The sequence below is a fragment of the Etheostoma spectabile genome, chromosome 21 (genome assembly GCF_008692095.1).
Source record: "Etheostoma spectabile isolate EspeVRDwgs_2016 chromosome 21, UIUC_Espe_1.0, whole genome shotgun sequence".
Lineage (NCBI taxonomy): Eukaryota > Metazoa > Chordata > Actinopteri > Perciformes > Percidae > Etheostoma > Etheostoma spectabile.
Genome location: NC_045753.1, coordinates 8,451,247 through 8,470,253, shown reverse-complemented (window position 1 = coordinate 8,470,253; position 19,007 = coordinate 8,451,247). Strand labels below are relative to the sequence as shown.

The following is a 19,007-nucleotide window of genomic DNA, read 5'->3' as shown; positions in this document are numbered from 1 at the left end:
TTCCATCCTACCTCAGTGAGAAATATTCTGTTGCTGAACCCTCCCAAAGCTGATGTTCTTCACAGAGTGCATTAATTAGATTAGGACTGCCTCGGAGGGCAGCTGAGAATACATTAATCAATACATATCAGACATATTCCATTCTCTTTAAAGACTGATGAGTGTCAGAAAGCTCGCTCGGCTTCTGCTAACAACACATATCTGTTTATCTGCAGCTATGCACGCAGTATAGGAAAGGTTGGAAAACTTGCTAGATTGTGTATAGTTGCCCTAGGTATAACAAAACACCACGTGTCGCCTATCATACTCATCCTTTCTGTAACGTGTTTTGGTCAAATACCTTCCACTATTTCCTGAGGTGCATACATGCATTCATTCTGCAGGTCATCACAAACCTCTCCGACCGGCTGCACAGAGGGGTCACAAATAAACACTTCTGCCCGAGGCTCAGAAATGACAGACGCATCGGCACCGTGAGACTCAGATTACACTGCATGCCTATTTGGAATCCAATACGATAGGCAAAAAAAGCATGGCATTTTAATGGTTTCAGTCTGAAACGGTCTTGTCCTATTTTGCAGTTATGACAAATATATGTGACGTTGGCTTAATAGCTCGTGTCGGAGCAGCTTTCCCACCTAATCAGAAAGGCATCTGATGCTGGGCAGGTCAAACAGTAAAACCCACAGTGGAAGCAGAGTGAGGAGAGGCAGCTTCAACACTGCGGATAAGTCTGACCCCTACACCTTACAAAATAATATCATGGTCCAAATAACTGATGTAGCACAGATATGTGGTGCATTTAAATGATAATCTATTGATGAAAACTGAACAGTTCATCTTGCAGCAACTAGCACTCAGAAGCGGCCAATATGCTGCAGGTAAAGGCTGGGGCGTGGTTGGTTGGTGCATTTTCAGCTATTGGTCACAGTGAGCATCGGTTATTGGGGATTGTTAGTTACGGTTTAGAGACGGAGCACATAGCTGATGTGTGCCTCCTCAAAAAAAGCCTCTAGGCTTCACAGCAGCTACAGAGAGACCACATGGGGACTGCAAGAACTGTTATTGGTCAGCTCGGGTTGCTAGGGTTTCATACTTCAAGTTTCCCCAGGGAGATTGTTAATAGTGAAGATAGTCTCACATTGCCAGACCTTCCTCCACAGCGCTCTCTGTTTTATTGGCATTTCTATAAACCAATCACAATCATCATGGGCGGTGCTAAGCGCCGGACAGAGCCACAGATATCGCTGCAAAATAGCGTTGGGAAGGAACTTGTTTAGGTGGATCATGTAAAAACTCAGATTGGACAGGTAGGTCTAGCTAGCAGTCTGGATTTACCCTGCAGAGATCTGAGGACCAGGTAACCATAGTCCTCATAAATCCACCAGAGTTTAGAATTAACCGGTAACCGGAGCAATCCCGGAAGTGGAACGTCGTGGATATAGATTACAGTGCTTGCCCGGATCACCCGGTGGTATCTGACTTTGCAGCCATTTTACTTTAAAGTGATCCACGGAGTGGGGCGCATATGGCCTTGGTCGGCTTCCTATCCTGCCCCCCATGAGAAAGGCGGGCTGGGAGAAAGTGACTCTAATCTTTTGCTTTTTAGTAACACACATTTGCAAAGCCACGTCCACTATGCTCAATCAAATGTATCTCTACTTCTATAGATCTATGCATAGGGATGTGGTATCTACACAACAGACAGATCGGTCAGCTGCAGCAGCAACGGAGGGAGAGTTCGGTACTGTATAAGTAGGGTTGGAGATCTAGAACCGATTCCTACTAATCGTTTTAAAAATTACGATTCCAGTGGAATCGTTTCTTTAATGGAATCGTTTGGAGGATTTGGTTTCAAATCTGATCATCGGATCCAAATATAATATCCGCAAGTTTTGGTTTCCATAGCGGCAGGCGCTTTGTTGTGTTGCAGCCATGGCGCATAGTAAGCAGCGCTCCAGTGTGGCTTTATTTTTAGCTTTGAAAAGCCCTGTAAAACTGCAACCCACCATTGAATCAAAATAAAACCTTCCTCTTATTTGTGAAATAAGAATGTTTCCCCACCCCACAAAGAATCAGAATTGGAATCAAGTTGTTAAAATCGAAACGATGCCCAACCCTACGTATAAGACACAATAAGTATGGTGAGTCTGCATCGCTCCATCGTCCAACATGCAAACGCACATTCAACCACAACACTTGATGTGCCAATCATCGGACAGTGAAAAAACAACCCGGAGGCCCAGCTCCCTATCCCCACAGCTTTCATGCAGCCTTCACACAGAGCACTCATCTGTTAAATGTCCTCTTTGACTGCCTGTCTAATGGCTGGTAGGTTGATCAAACTCACCAGCATTTGGCCACTAGCGGGTGCTGATTTCCACGTTCTTAACATTTTTTTCCCATTATGAATTCATTTTACATCCTATACGCTCTGTCCAACAACGATAACCAACAATGTAGCTTACCCTCCTCTTGTTTTCGTATTGGACGGGTGTCTGCTGCTGCCAATCACTGCGTCGCTTTTAACGAATGAGAAAAAAACGGCCCCTTCCAGAGACAGTTGCTACAGTCGGTTCGGGGAAACAGCTCCGCAATTGCGGCAGGAAGCGTAACGTGGAGGTAGTTTAGTCCCTCGTTCAACTCATGATAAGCAACGGACACAGAGTTTGTTAGCATTAAAGTGTAAAACAAGAAGGGCCTAGTCAAACATTAACATAGTGGTTGTAGTGGTTGCATGCCAGCCCCCTGCGGCTGGCTTGTGAAAAGGACGATACTGCGATATTGCTGTCATTATTATTGCTGTTTATTATTATTAACACGCATAGCCTTACGTTGTTCTGCATCATAAAGTGAATGCAAAATGTTGTGAAGAATATATCAAAGAAGCAGTGCAGTGTGAGCACATGCAATCCATCCATCTAGTGCTGCGGTGGTGCCATTATTGGGTGAAATGCCACATTGTACTATAAATTGTACTATAAATCAAGCTTGGCCACTGACCTCTTGTGTCGAGTACAAACCTGCTTCAGCATCAGCCGTAGCATTTAGATGTACAATGCTGGAAATAGCTCACTAGATGGATCAATAGATTTAAAGATCAGCTGCTGCTGATCCTTTGATCTGGGTGGCACAAAACACTAGTCTACACTATAAGTTCAATTTCTCCCTGTTTGTATCAAATATCAGATCACGTTATACTCATAACAGAACTACTGATTGAAAGGAATATTGTGTGTATAAATGCAGAAAGCAGCGCCACGACATGAGAAGGAAAACTGGTATGTTCACTGGTTCACAAACCTCAACAGGTGTTTTAGAAAGAATAAAAGATGTGACTTAGTGTTTGATGCAGTATAGAAATAGTACATCATTTAACAGTGTTTGGGGTGGTGGTTGATGATCCTTTCTAACTTTGCTCAGAACCGTCCTTTGATCTCTTTAATGAAAAACAAGACGTCAGCTTCCCTGTGTGCTGAATTTGGACGGGGCATTGAACAAGTTGACTGGTGAGGCGGCGTGTAGTGCGTGAAATCACAGCTTGTGTTTCTATATAGTTTGCGGTTATTTGTTACTTGAGAGAGCCATTTCAAACACTTTGAAGTAAGTGTGGCATTTGCATGAGGCTGTGATGTACCAGATGCCATGAGATAACGCTCGTGGGACCACTGCTGTGTCATTTGGTCTCACTAAAAGAGGCTGTGCGGAGTTTAAACTCACGCCACCGACATCTGTGAGTTCACATTATGTCCTCCAACATTAGGCGTTTAATTGGCAGCTCCACTTGTTGATGCCGGTATCTCGTTTGTCCGTGGGATCCTCTCTTTGCTGCTGCGGCTTGTTTTCATTAGTAAGCATGTGCTGTTGTCGTTTCTTTACAGCCCTCAGACCTCAGCATGTGTTTATTGCTCAGACAAGTTGAAAGTATCTCAATGTTCAGCAAAAGGAATAATAAAAAATAAAATAAAAAAAAAGCAATGTACTTCAAAACAGTGTTTCATCACAACGCAACAGCAGGACGCCTAGTTAGAAATCTGTTCATTCTCAAAGACTTTACCGGGTGAAAAACTGCAACCACAACCTCGCTTTGAGGAGAGACGGCGGACCCCAACCCTTTACAAAATGGAATTCAAGGTTGTTAACCCTTGTGTCGTCTTCCCGTTGACCAGTTGTCAAACTTGTTGTCCTTCCGGGTCAAAATTGAAAATGATCTCTCTTTTTTTTTTCTGTGCTTTTCTCAACATTTTTGTTTTGCTTTTCTCAATGCTTTTTTAATTCATAAGAATAATAAATAATAAACTACATTTATATGACATTGCATCTAATTTTTTTTTGTTTAAAAAAATCATAAATTATGAATTACTTTGACTAATATTTAAGATCAGAGGATGATGAGTGGATCACAGACTGGTTTATGTCAAAGTTTGTTCTTTTGAGCTAATTTCTTGCACTAACTTGCACATTTCATCGGCGCCATCCTGCCCTCCGTTCATGGCCTTTACTCTTCTAGAGTCAGGAAACGGGCAGGAACCATCACTGCAGACCCACCTCACACCAGACACAACCTGGTCCAGCTTCTCCCCTCTGGTAGGCGCTACAGAGCACTGTACGCCAAGACCAACAGACTCAGGAACAGTTTCTACCCACAAGCCATCTCTCTGATGAACAGCTGACTTCTGACCCACAGTGTCAGGTTCAGTTCTGGTCCATAACCCAGTAACACTGTCTCTACAGCACCTGTTTAATGGTTCCACTTATTTAGTACTATTCATCATTCTCATTCTCATATCTCACTTATTATTTGTTATTTATTCATCATTCTCATTTCCTATTTCACAACTGTTCACAATGTTCATACTGTTCATATTGTAATATAATAACATAATACTATTTATCCCAGTATCCTTTGCACTATGCTCCACATTTAAATCATTTTTATTGAACTCTTCATTGCACTCATGCCTCTATATTGTTTCTGTTTAGAGTATGTATATATTGTGTATATATTAGTGTGTATATTTTTGTTTTGGTTGTTTTGTATGTGTAAGCACGATGTGAGCAATGATGCTCCAAAGTAAAAATTCCTCGTATGTGTCCTCATACCTGGCAAATAAAGCTGATTCTGATTTGTTGTTAACAAAGCAGACTTGCTCCCACCAGTGAATTAATGTGCTAAATTACTGTGTGTTTATGGTGGTGGTAGTGGTGGTGTGGTGGGGGCAATTAATGTTAATGTAATGTTGTAGCATTTTCTCAAATGCTTTAACATTGAATAAAACACCCAAAATTCAATTAAGTAATCAAAAGTTTTACCTGCGAAGAATGTTGTATGGAAGTCATACATCCATGTATCCATGCTACTTTGGGCAATTTGGTTGAAAGAAACCCACATTTCTAAAATAACAAACTGTGAAAACAGAACAAATTTGACCCGAGGACAACACAAGGCTTAAGAGCAGTGCATGTGCTTTATGTGTTGTATCCCTACCTGGCATGGCATGGACCAGGTCGCCACACAGCACCATGAACCTGGGCCTGGGTCTGAGCTGGTTTACCGCCTCCACGGCCTTCCTGGTGAGCTCGACCTCCTCGGCCCACTCATCCCCTCCGCCGTCGCAGTCGCCCTCCCTCCAGGCCTTCATGAGCCCGAGCTGGGGGTCGGCGGCCTGGATGAAGCAAAATGGTCCCGTCCACACACGCTCTGCATCTGGATCAGGAAGAGACACAGATGGACACAGACGGACACCAGCTATTACCAAGACCACGACACAATGTTACTTCATTTAAAACTGCATCAGACAACGGCTCAGGTGTGTACCCTGAGCCCTTTTAACCCAACTCTGGAGCGTTTCATCGGACAGTCTGCTTCGCTTAGGCTGCTGTGGTGTTGAAGCTTATTCCAACTCTGCTGCGGACCAAACACCCAGAACTCTGGTCCGCTTGAAAAAACGGGGGGGGGGGGTCTTGTTCCCCGTCCAGCGCACTAGAGTTTCTTTAGGTTGAGAATGCATCCGAACCCAAATAAAGGTAATAGTGCATATACTAGCCTGCAATTTCAACCTCGCACATCCCATCCAGGGGATAATGTTAGTACATTTGAGTAAAATACAGACTTCACTTGTCCCGTACGAATATGAACACAGACACTGGAGAGGGGATTTCTAAATCCAATGAGTAATACTAGTCTTGTGCGAATAGGGTTTTCATGTAATTTAAGGAATGATTACTTTGAAATCCATAACCTATTATGATATTACAGCGCTCGTTGTCTGTGTGACAACACATCAACATTTCTCTCTCATCAGTGCCCGCCCTCTCCTTTGCCCGCCGTCTCGTCAGCTGCTCATATTCCTCGCCTTCTTCTAAAATATTAGAAACACTAAATCAAAACCAGCAAAGCCCAAGATGTTATAAATGTAGTGCTGCTCCATTATTTCGGAGACCTGAAGTGTCAGTAAGTTTCGCTCAGATATTCTGAGCAGTGACCGTTTCGACTGTGTGACGTTTGTTCACACTGTTTGGTGCGCTTGACAAAGTGCAGTGTGAACGCAAACCAAACCGTATGAAAAATGCAACAATGTTGCAACTTCAAGCCCCCCCCCCTAATAGCTACCGAACTATAGGTGTGAAAGCGGCCTAATGGCGTTTTTCCACTACATGGTACCTGCTGGACTCACCTCGACTCCGCTCTCCTTTTTTGGTTTTCCATTACAAAAAACATGTCCCTGGTACCTGCTATCAGATACGTTTTTTAGTCCCACCTCAGTCGAGGTTCCAAGCGAGCTGAGGTGAAAACGGACGTGAAAACCTGCAGACTACTGATTGGTCAGAGAGAATCGTCACTATTCACTGCGTCATCATTGCTAGCGACAGACGGGAGAGTCCTGAACAAACCCGCCGTGTTAAAGAAGTTTAGCCAGCGGTTTTTTTGGGGTTTTCTTTGCTGCCTCAAGCTTCTTTTGAAACTAAATTTGTCTTCTGGCTGCGGCAACATCCACATGAGGAGAATGAAAAAACACACCTTTGATGTTCTGTGCGTGTGTGTCACGTTAGGTCACGGCAGTTTCCTGCTACTACGACCAGCCCCGCTCGCCTCACGCGTGAGGCGGTGCTAATCTGCATTGGGAAAAGGAGGACGGGGCACCGCGGGCGAGTCGAGCCGATTCGAGCAGGTACCATGTAATGGGAAAACGGAAAAACATGTGTTGTTACACTTACAGTGCTACTCATCAGTATAGGAACCACTGCTTAAGTTGACTAAAAAGAGGAATTAAAAAAAAAAAAAAATCATCTTTTGGAAATTGATGAGGAAAAATCCAATCTTTTAAGGACACCAACTTTCTTTGTGAATGAATCTTGTATCGTAAATAAATAAACGTTCTTCCTTAAAATACAGGGGGCATAAGTATACACAACCCTATGTTAAATTCCCATAGAGGCAGGCAGATTTTTATTTTTAGTGGCCAGTTATTTCATGAATCCAGGGTACTATGCATCCCTTGGCCTTTGCTATTTTTTGCCAGCTATCAGGCTAACTGAAACAAAACCATGCCTATCTCTACGTATGGTGAAGGGTATTTGATGATGTGGGGGGGGCATTTTAATTCAAGAGGCCAAGGGAACTTTATCAGGATGCATAGTATAAAATAAGTAAAAAATAATAATGCCTATACTTATGCCCCCTGTATTTTAAGGAAGAACATTTATTTATTCACGATACATTATTCATTCAAAAAGAAAATACGTGTCCTTAAAGATTGGATTTTTTCCTCTTCTTTTTTTTTTAATTAAGGCATTAAGATTAATTTCCAAAAGATGATTTTTTTTTATTAGTCTTTTCAGTCAACTTAAGCAGGGGTTCCTATTCTCATGAGCAACACTGTACATAAAAGGTTCCTTTGTGTTTTACATGAGCAAAAACCAATACATACTTCAGATTATCGTACAGTTTGATACATGTAATTGTCTGTCTTTACAGCTTGAGCACTTAGTGTAAAAGCAGGTAGTATAGTGTAGAGTATTTTGATTTTTTTTATGCATGACAAACACATGACTAAATGGCAATTAATACTGTAAGCGTTACCTTACAATTTGTCAATTTGCATACAATAGGGGACTTTTGCTTAACGTAAACCTATAATAGACACAGTTTTTCTTAACAGTTGACCTATTGATTTATCTGCCAGGTATTAACTTCACATTCTGCCAGCATCTGAACGTTTTCACCGCAATACGTTGAGGTCACAGGTTGCTTGCACAGAACACTGCACATTGTAGCACGCCAAAACATGAAAGCTTTAGTGATTAAGTGTCATCACAGCATTAGTCATTCAGCGGGATTAGGCCTGCTGTGAAAGCGACATGTAGAAAGCCTTGTATGTTTTCTTGAGTTGAAAGTGCTGTGATTTGGATGTATGGAGGATGTAATGTACGACTTTATGTCAAAGCTCTACATCCTCACCCCATGAGTAATCACTGCTAAAGAATTGACAAACAGCTACGTGTTTGAGCATGAATGGCAAAGAACAAGTGTTTTACATAATCCTGATATTGTGTAACAGAAGGGCCCTACATTCTAATCACCCTCAAATATTCATTAACCAGAAAAAGTGTTCCCGGCTTTCCATGTATAGAAAGGAAGCGGACACTCGACACAGCTTGTCTGACGGTAATGACAAGGTTCGACATGACGGACGCAAGCAAAAAAAGGGCCGGCATAGTGATGTGAAAAGTATCCCTCTTCTCGCCCGTGTATGGACAGATGCAAAGAGCAGGTGTAAACAGTTTCTGCTCCACTTGTTTCATTTCCGGAGGATGTGTAAGCAGTACTGCCGTCAGTGTGGAGAGTCTGCAGATCTACATTCTGTGCAAATCCCCTCACTCACACACTCAGCAGGGACTACTACAGTTGCTGTTCGGCATCCTCTGTGTGTAACACGCCCTCCATGTGTCTCTCTCCTAAATGACTGTATGATTATTCGGTCCTCCAGAAAAACTTGACCAAAGATAGGAGAAGAAAGAGCGGCAAAGAGCGTCTTGCTCCTAGGAACCAGGCGAGTGAACGCTTACCAACGATCTCCTCGGTGTAATCGACATTAATAACAACAAGACGGGAAACACATTCTGGTTTTAGGATCATCAGCATCATGTTTTCACCCAAATCCCTTTAGAATACCTTCATTCCAAACTAGTCAGGCCTTGGTCTTAACTAAGGACTACACAGTGCGGACTGATAATGGATTTTAAATTTGAACAACTATTATTGTAGTATAAAAGTTAAGTTCCCTTTACTTTTATCTCAGAAGTCCATGGCAGTCCATCAGCATTTACTTCTTGAGAGAATGCAGACCAGATCACCTCTCATCAGCACATCTTGTGCCAGCTTGAGTGTTTGCTTATTGAAATTCATCATCTTCTTTGAATGGCTTGTTGAGATTTCCCAAAAGCTGCGAGACGCACTCACACAAATCCTACAAAGTTGTTTTTTTTGTTACACTGAGCATACTTTACAGCACAATGTCTCTCTCTGGAGTCAGATGTGTGAACTATTTTACAGACAAATAACGAAGAAAAAAAAAAAAAGTAAATAAAAGAACTTGCAGAAGCCGACAAAGCTCCCATGACAGGAGATAAGAGGCAGCAGCCTTGTGTGGCTGCGCTGGTCGAGCACAACTTCAAACATTAATCGCAGAGATTTCTCAGGTGGCAGATTGTGCGCTCCAAACAAAATTAATCATCATCTGAGATGAAAGCACGCGGGATGCTTGCTTTTGCAGCAAATAACAAAATCCTGAACATTTCAATTTCTTTCCTTGAGTTCCCTTGTGCTAACTGGTTTCCTACAGTAGTGCCAAAAGAACCAAACAGACTTGAGTTAAAAGACCATAAATAAGCTAACCTAACCCTGACTTGGAAAGTCCATTCAGCTTTTTCTTTTTTAAATTTTCGGTTCTCGACAACAACTAAAACGTCAACATCACAGATGAGAAACATCAGCTTGGGTGGTGGCAGCTATTTCTGTTTTATTGTGTGAGTATCACATAGTATGTGATCATTAGAAGTGATGTAGTTCAGTTTAAAACCCCACACCTGTTCCAACAGTTGGACTTCACCTGTGACCCTGTCGCATTTTAATGCGTCTTCACTGCCCCACGAAATGATAATGGCAGCAACTACAAATGCAGGGAACTCCAACCTGATGGACGCATTGGACCTCGTTGGAGAATTAATCATAAATCAGCTGGCAGATGATTACTGTAATGCTTTAAATCCTTCACTGTCCCGACTGCAGGGCTGCACCACTTTAGTTATGAAACTTTTTAGTTGAATTTAATCAACGAGGTCTGCCACAGAGACAATATTCGAGGTTCCCCTCCTCAGAAATGCTTAAACTAAAAAAAAATTAGGAGTTCTCAGAATTCAAAGTAGACCCCCCCCTTCCCCCCCCCAAAAAAAAGTTTTACGTATTAGCCCATGTTCGTAACCACCAACTATTAACTTTAACTATACACATTATTAGTAGGCTAAAGTATTAACAACAACAAAAACGGAGTTATGTGTTGCTGCACTGACTTGATTCATTGACGCTAACGTCACTCTAGCTAGCACAACACTACTCCCACGCTTTTATTTTGTAAACACAAGCTAGCAAGCTAGCCTTGCTATGGCTGACAACAGTGACTCGGTTATTAAAAACAAAGCACACACAAAAGCTGCCAAGTGACTGTGTTTGAACTGTCAGTCCATTAACCCACAGCGTGCAACAACAACCCGTGGAACACCCAGCTCGCTAGCTAGCTAAGTTAGAAAGAGTTAGCTAGTTAGCTAACGAGTTAGCATGTAAGCTGTCTAACCCCGGCGGGGCTAAATAAGGTAACGACAGTCGGCTACCTTCGGTCAGCCCGCTGAAAGTCCGACGTTCAGCCCTGAGAAAGATATCCTCACTCTCAGCCATAAGATCCAAATGTTAAAGCGTTGTCCGCGCGAACTAGCTAGTATGCGACTTGTGCCTTCGAACAGGTTTGTGTAACTGTTGGGTCGTCCCAGCTGCCGCTGACTCCGGCGACTATCGGTGATCGACTCCACTGTCTGTTGGTGAGTCTGTGTGACTTTCGCTGCAGCGGCCCCCAGTGTGGCTGCAACATGCAGCCTTTCCTAACACAAATATAGGCCTATAGACTTTATCTTCAGGGGCTGTAGCATAAACCTTTACAAACTAAACGCCTGTAGTTTAAATCATTTTGCATTTCGTGTTAAAAACTCCCGGAAGTCCCTTCATTTGCTATGTATTAGACTGACATACTTCATAACAGCCCCTTGTTAACACAAAAGAGGGGAACCTTGGACAGAGGCAGAGGGCTTTCAGCACCACGGAGAGAGGTGGTTTGAGTTCACCATGCTCCTCTCATCCTCCTCTGATCTTACTGGAGAAACTGCTTATCTGGTTGCTTTAATATTTTTCGTAAGTATACTTATTAGGATTAGGATAATTATTGTTTTTGCTCGGTTTCATTTCATCCACACAGTTCCAATGACATCGAAGGTCCTTTAGATGCACGCTTGGTAACCACAAAATTAATTAACACAGACCACTTGTGTTTATAAAAGTAGGTTTTGCAAGTGGGAAATCATCTTGCAATTTGAATGCTCTTCAGCTCCACGAAATGAAAGAGGTTGTTTTTTTTCCCGCACACATCACCTGAAAAAAACAACTGCACTTGATATATCTACTAAATAGGAAAAATACTCCTATACAAAGTTTTTTTGCTTACACATTAGGCCTATTGCATATGCTAAAAAGCATCAGTGTTTTTGAAAATATTATTAATTTAAAGGAATTGTCTAAGTATCCCATACTATTTGGTAATAAGGCTCTTCGCTTTTTTTTAATCTGATATGCATCTATCACATAGCCGCTGATTTGAGAATGTACTTATCTCAGCGTATATATTTTGGTTTGGACACATTTGAACTGAAGGAGTGGGATATTATTAGCATTACTGCTTAAGAACCCTTGCTATTTTCCTAAAGGTCCCCGGGGATCTAGTAGGCACTGCATCCTGCAGCCACATCTTTGTTGAAGGGCTCTTTTTTCAAAATGCATTCCCAGCTTTGGGATCTGTGCCAGCCACTGTCTATTGTAACACTAGTGAGGTTACGATTTCCAAAACAATGGCAACCTACGACTGAAGTGAAAAAGGGAAGAAAAGCCTCCCACGCTCCTCAGTGGCAAAAACCGAATAGTGATGTGCGTAATCCCAGTGGCGCCGACAGGATTTTACGCACAAGACCCGGCCGCCGTAGCTCTTATATTTCTCATGCAAAATACATCACACACAGGCAGCCACACACAATAACACACGCACACATTCTCACACAACATCCATAGTTTCACACATGGTCAAGATGATGTAGTCATATATGTTACTTTCAACACAATTAATATATCCAGGCCTAAATAAGCAACTAAGGGGCGAAACAGTGAGCTTGTTTCTGACTTTGAACCCGGCGATCCATTTATTCGCAGATCTGCAGCCTAGCCTAAGCTTCAATGTAAGGTTCCAGTTACGTGTCGGTGACACGTTAAAGTAAAGTAGTGCTCGCATTAATCGGATTATTAAACAACTCAAAACAGGGCTGAGAATCCTTGCAGTTGTGTCACAATGTCTCCCAGAAAACGGCAACAGAGATAAATAAACAAAAAATACGCACGGTGCGTACAAGAATACGGCTGTTGGCGCCACTGGTATTCCGCTTTTATAATAATATTATTTCCTAATAAAATGAATTCAAGATTCAAGATTTATTCATTGTCATACCACAGTACACTGTAGTAAAACATTACGTTCAAAGTCACAGCTTAAAAGAATACAGCACAGAAACAATTGAAAACACCGTGGGAAAGTCGAGTTATTATTAATATGAATTCAAATAAATAAATGCTTAGATGCTTATGTCGGTTTGCAGAGCATGTTAAGTGAAAAATAAATATATAGCATCTAAAAAAACTGAAAAATATAAATATCTAGATACTAGATGCATACAGTTGGGAAAGGGTATAAAGTAAAAATATCCAAATGTGTGTGCGTGCGTGTGTGTGTGTGTGTGTGTGCGTGTGTGTGTGTGTGTGCCTCCCCCCACTCTGTAGCCCTCGCAGTCTCACTCCCTACCCATGTTTTCCTCCTCCTCTCCTTTTGCGCACCAGGCTCTCCCACCCTCGGCTCTTCTATGCGCTCACTGTGCTCTCACACTCGGCGCGGCTCGTGTCTCTGCCTACTCCTGTGCGTAAGAGCGCACCGATGGATATGTAAAGTGATGCGCTCCTGAAAAACACCAAATCTGAGCCTGCATCAATGCCTTCCTGGGAAGACGCTGCAGAGCGCGCGCGTTCGAGAGCGGTGTGTTAGATTAAGTCAAGTTCATACCACGGCGATTGCTTTTATTCTGCGCGGTTGGGTTGTTGTTTTCGGAATGACATGTTAATCAAGATGTTCATCGGCACGGATGACGGTGCGTTGCTATTTGGATGTGTGTTTCTGGACTTTTCACCATATCATGACCACGCGCCCTTTTTCCTCTCTCCAAGTCTTTTCGTTTCTGCGTGAAGTTGAACGGAGGAGAAAGCACGATGAGAGGGAAATACTTTCTCCTCGGCTTCTTGTTGCTCAAACTTATGGCTCTTGTGTGCAAGGCTGACGGGGAGCCGGGACTGCTCGGAGGATTCGTAATGATCGCCACCTCCAACGGCTCGAGGGAGGAGGAGAGCGTGTCCGAGGAGACCCCGCACACGGAGGACAAATGTCGGGGTTACTACGACGTGATGGGCCAGTGGGACCCCCCGTTCATCTGCAAAACGGGCAATTATCTGTACTGTTGCGGCACCTGTGGCTTCCGCTTCTGCTGCTCCTTCAAGCACTCGCGGCTGGATCAAAGCACCTGTAAAAATTATGACACCCCGGTGTGGATGAAGACCGGACAGACTCCCTACAAAAAAATGAACAAGATCCACGACAGCACCAAAGACAAGACGAACTTAATTGTTTACATCATATGTGGAGTAGTGGCCATTATGGCTCTTGTGGGGATTTTCACCAAATTGGGGCTCGAGAAGGCGCACCGGCCTCAAAGAGAGAACATGTCCAGGTAAGTCTCCCTTTGCGCCTGACTGCTCCTCTCGGTGCGCTTGTTTACAAAGACAGTTGCAATAGTAGACCTACGCACGCAGCGGTCTGGCGCGCGACGTAGCGTTTATTTTCCCCATCTGTCTCTGTGCACATCACAAGGTTCATATAATGCGAATCAATCATAGAAACGCAGCAGCATAACACCACTGCTTATGTTTCACACACAGGCTGTGGTTCCTTGGCAACCAGAGCAACTCATGAACTGAGACTCTTCATGAGGAAAAAAAAGTGGATACTGCATGCTCACTCCACTCCAGTCTATCCATCCATTATTATATTATAGCATAACAATAGAGCTGCTCTCCTTTGAGGCGGGCAGTGGCTTGGGTATGATTGTAGATAAGTGAGAAAGACTCTAAACACCTTCATAGTGTAATTTAATAGGCAGCAAAAAAAAAAAAGGACATATGAAACCATATATTTTTCCAATTTATTAGAGGTATTTTTCCTCTGACCAGTTGGCTGCCCCTCAGAGGTTCATGAAAAGATTCTGTGCAGCAGAAAAGCCCAAATAAATAATTAAATTAGCCATGGTATGCTGAGTTCCTCATGTCTGCAGCCCTCATCCATCACTGTCTCTCTGTCTCTCGCCTCTCCTCCCTCTGTCTGTGTGTGTGTGTGTGACAGGGCCGTTGCCAGTGTGCTGCAGGGCGGCTGTCCAGGTGAGCAGTATCGAGGGGAGGAGGCCCTAGGGATGCATTCGCAGCACTTTGTTTCCAGGGCCACAAACCTCCGTGAGTGCTTTTTTTTTTTTTTTTCTAAATTCATTGTGGACACCTCATTGCTGGGTCTTCTAGATCAGCATAAAGAGGTGTGGGTGGGGTGTGTGTCAGCAAAAAAAAGAAAAATTAAAAAAAAAAAAGCTTATTGAACGTGTCCAAGTTGGTGTCATAGGCCTTTTATGAAGTCATCCGGAGTGTTTTAAGAATGCAGGAGTTACTCATCCCAGCTGGGCTCAACTGTTTTAAAAACCACCGCTCATATCTGGCTGATGGTGCGTAGTCAGAAAATCCAAAAATACAGTACTGTATACACACACACATCCCTGCAGGCGTGTTCCTGTTTTGTTTCAAATGACAGCATTGGGTTTTGATTCATCTCGGCTATCCATCCATTTGATACACGTTGGAAAAGAGAATACCTGCCTGCCTTTTACTGCTGCTTTCCAAATGCAACCATTATTCACCGATTTATTTTTGTTCATGCCTACATGATATAATGAGGGAGAGAAAAAGGGAAGTGGGAGTGTGTGTGTGTCGGTGAGGAAGTAAGTGGTTGTGTTGATGATAGTGTGTGTGGGATGTGGTGTGTGTGTGTGTGTGTGTGTGTGTGGGGGGGGGGGGGGGGGGGGGGGTGGAGGTTTGAAGGGTGGTGGTGGTAGAATACAGAGCGTATGAATGCCATCTATTTCTGTTGCGTCCCGTGGGCTGCTACAGTACCAAGATTCTTTGTGTATTAACAACGAAGATCAAACAGATGAATCCATTCCACACAAAACAAACAAAAATACACACAACACACACACACACACACACACACACACACACACACACACACACAAATATGTGCAGACCCGAGCGTACAGTACATACACATCATGAACACAGTCAGCACACACAGCATCCAGATGCCCTCAAAGTTGCTTCATATTTCTCGTTCCAAAACAAAAAGCATATTCATGATTGAGCATGTGTTTTAAGACAGCACGCACACTGGTCCTGTTAAAGGACTGGCTTTCAGAAATCATAAAAGGGTTTATTGCCACGTAAGTAACACTTATAAGTCATTTGCCTTGATGGTTGGTGGATACATAAACAAATACATAAAATCCCCCTATTTCTTGTGTTGCTATTACATGATTGGCACCCTGTAAACAATTCCATCTCAATTGAAATTGCATGTGAAGAAAAAGACTGCGTCATGTCTTTTTTTTAATGCATTTCACCTCTTTGGGGCACAGCAAGGCAAAATAAATGCATTTCACAGAATAACTGCATCTTGTGTTGACTTGGAAAGTCCTAGTTTTGCAGAAAAGTGAGCAGATTGTAAAAGTTGGATGAGATTATTGTGTCAAGAGTTTCGTTCACATTGGCTGTGATAGGTCGAGAAAAGAACAATTACTTGCTCTAAACACACGTTTAGAACGCTCTTTCTTTTATGGCAATCCTGTCTCCTACAGGTACCCTTCCTAATTTTTGTTAAAGCACCAATAGCATTTCGCACAAAGTTTCCCAAGCAGGTTCCAGATCATGTTGGACACTTTACACCCAGTTGAGTTTAAACCATTGACAGCAAGCTGGACAAAAAACAATAATGGGATTTTTGGGCGGTGTTTATTGCTATAAAAGACAGAAAGTGTTTGTGTATGGAAGTGGTGGTGGTATGGGAGTTTTTAGTGAGTACTTATAGGAGCAAGAATGAGAATAATCTGTAATCCTACAACAACTCCCATCAAGGTGACATAACACTACTCAGCCTGAAGCAGGGCGCCCACAGGAACCATCAACATCATGACGGGAGCACATCTCATAGAAAAGGGGGAAGGAAAGGTTGCATTCATTAAAACGGGTTGGTTCCAGAGGCGTGGGGGGAGGAGGGGTCTTGTACTTTTTTTTATAAGTGCTACCAATAAAAGAGATGAATACCACTTTCAGTAGGTGTTGGGGGTCCGCTCGGGTCTTTTTCTTCTCGGCCTCACTGCTGGAAAGGCGTGGTGGCCTTTCACCTGAGGGGCCAGGAGGACGCTGCTGTGAGTTAGAGATTATCATTTGCAATGAGGAATCCGCTCCTGTGAACCTTCTAATCCTCGGGGTTGTAAGTAACAATGTGGAATGTCATTAACCTCGGTGATCTGGTGGGATCCTCCCCGATGACAGCCACCTGATTGGTTCACGGGTCCCTCCGCTGGACGAGGAAGACGATTCATCACGGGGGGCACAATGGTTGCAGGGGGGAGAGGAATTAGCTATGGATTTGCTGGATATGGACATGTCATTCTTATTTTAAGTGATAAGAAGAAGATAAATTGACTGAACAGGGCAAGATGATTTTTTTTTTTAATTAAGAGAGCCACTGTGAATGCAAAGGACAGACAGGGAAGAGAGAGAAGAGTGGCGAATTTAAAGATGAGTGCTTGGGTTGAAATGGGCCGCTGGGGTGTGTGTGTGTGTGTGTGTGTGTGTGTGTGTGTGTGTGCCAAGGGAGTTTGTTCAAATACTGTGCATGATTGTACTGAAAAACATATTTTAAGTACCAACTACATATTGAATATTGATTATAGCTTATGGCTTGATTGCCTTATTACTGGCATCAAGGAATCTGGTCTGGCAGGTTCGAGCTGCTTATGTAGGAGGAGAAAATTCCTTCATGTGCAATTCTCAGTCAAGGAATCATTTTGATACTATAAATAAAAATAAAAATTGAATTGACCACTGATGACCACAGCTGCTTTATCAGTTATACGGTTTCCCCCTTGAGCACTTTATTTATTGTCAACAGAGATATGGAACAACAAGCAAAGCCATATTCCCAATACGTGCTATGCTATGTCTTGGTCATTTGTAATACTCATCACATGTACTGTACCACACAAGTGAGAAAGTGTCAGTTAGTAATACAAAAGCCTGAGGCTTGTGTTTGTTAGGTTGTGGGCAGTGCCCGTTAGAATTGGACCATAAAAGGCGCCATAACCCTAATTCAGCAGCTGCATGACATGATCAATACATGTGTATTGGATATATTTACTTTTATACTGTATGTCTTGTAGGGGTGACCCCGAATAGTCTACTATTCGCTCTAAGGGGACTGATTCGACTACTATTCTCTTAATTGAATTGTCACCGTGTCTACAGATGTAGTTATAAAACAAAGGATCATTCCATTAGCGCTATATGGAGGTGCTGAATGTCTGATTTTACATACAATTGCTTGATTTCTCCCAATAAATTATGATTTAAAGCCTATTTTGGAATAAATGTCAGCCATAGACTGGATATCGACCTATCAGTACTGTTAATGACAATTAGAGGTAGGGGTACTCATGTGGACAAAAATTAGGGGTAACGGTTCTCAGTACTGGTGAGTACTGGCTCTAGTTGTGGGCCCCTGTGCATATCCAAGAGGGAGCCCGTGCAACGTCCTCAATATTAAGAATAGACACTTTGGGTTGCGTTGTGAACCAGAACCAGCCAGAACAACCAATCAACAACAACAACAAGAAGATTTTCATTTCATCTTCGAACCCAGAGACTTTGTTTGAATCCTTAAAAGGCTGTAGATCCACAACATCGAAGAGAGAAAAAGACAAAAAAGAGGGGGGGGGGGAGGTGGAAGGAGAAGGAACACTCAACCCCCAGATTGATGGCAGCAACCATTTCTGAAGCTCTGAAGGACGGGGCTTTGTATCCGTCACGTGCTCCATATTAAAACCGCACTAAAGCCGAGCTCTTGTTGGGGTTGCACGGAAAAAGTCTGACACCATCTTGAGCCGTTGCCACTGGATTCAGGGTGACTTTCACTGCAGTTGTTTGGCACCAAAAGTCTTGAGTGTCCCTTTAAGTGTAATTGCAAGCAGCAGCAGAAGAAGCAGCTAATCTCTTTGTCATGACGCTCACGGTATAATCTAATGAAGAAGTTAGTGGTGAAATTGAATTGGAAAACAGCATTTATCCCTATGAATTATTACACTGAATAACTCCTCCGGACCAATATTGTACTTCTTTAGTCTTGCTTTAGGTGGGAAAACACTATTAGTTTTGTTAAGCTAGCGCACGCACGCACGCACGCGCGCACGCGCACACACGCACACACGCACACACGCACACA

The 19,007-nt window shown here is 43.0% G+C and overlaps 2 protein-coding genes across 4 annotated transcripts in view; one reads left to right on the top strand and one right to left on the bottom strand.

Moving 5' to 3' along the window:
- cpped1 (calcineurin-like phosphoesterase domain containing 1) overlaps positions 1 to 11,124 on the bottom strand; it is a 78,595-nt gene extending 67,471 nt beyond the window's left edge. Inside the window, exons 1-2 of the mRNA XM_032501545.1 lie at positions 10,891 to 11,124; positions 5,489 to 5,707 (exon numbers count right to left, since the gene is read on the bottom strand). Of these exons, the coding sequence (XP_032357436.1) occupies positions 5,489 to 5,707; positions 10,891 to 10,954 (283 nt within the window). The 5' untranslated portion in view covers positions 10,955 to 11,124. The remainder of the gene's footprint in view (positions 1 to 5,488; positions 5,708 to 10,890) is intronic.
- A 2,053-nt stretch (positions 11,125 to 13,177) lies between these two features.
- The window catches only part of shisa9a (shisa family member 9a), a 62,724-nt gene continuing 56,894 nt past the window's right edge, over positions 13,178 to 19,007 (top strand). Inside the window, exons 1-2 of one of the 3 annotated variants that reach the window (XM_032501516.1) lie at positions 13,178 to 14,142; positions 14,823 to 14,917. In XM_032501516.1, coding sequence (XP_032357407.1) covers positions 13,628 to 14,142; positions 14,823 to 14,917 — 610 coding nt within the window. In that variant the 5' untranslated portion in view covers positions 13,178 to 13,627. Of the gene's footprint in view, positions 14,143 to 14,810; positions 14,918 to 19,007 lie in introns of all 3 variants that reach the window. The other 2 variants (XM_032501517.1, XM_032501515.1) reach the window with 2 other exon arrangements.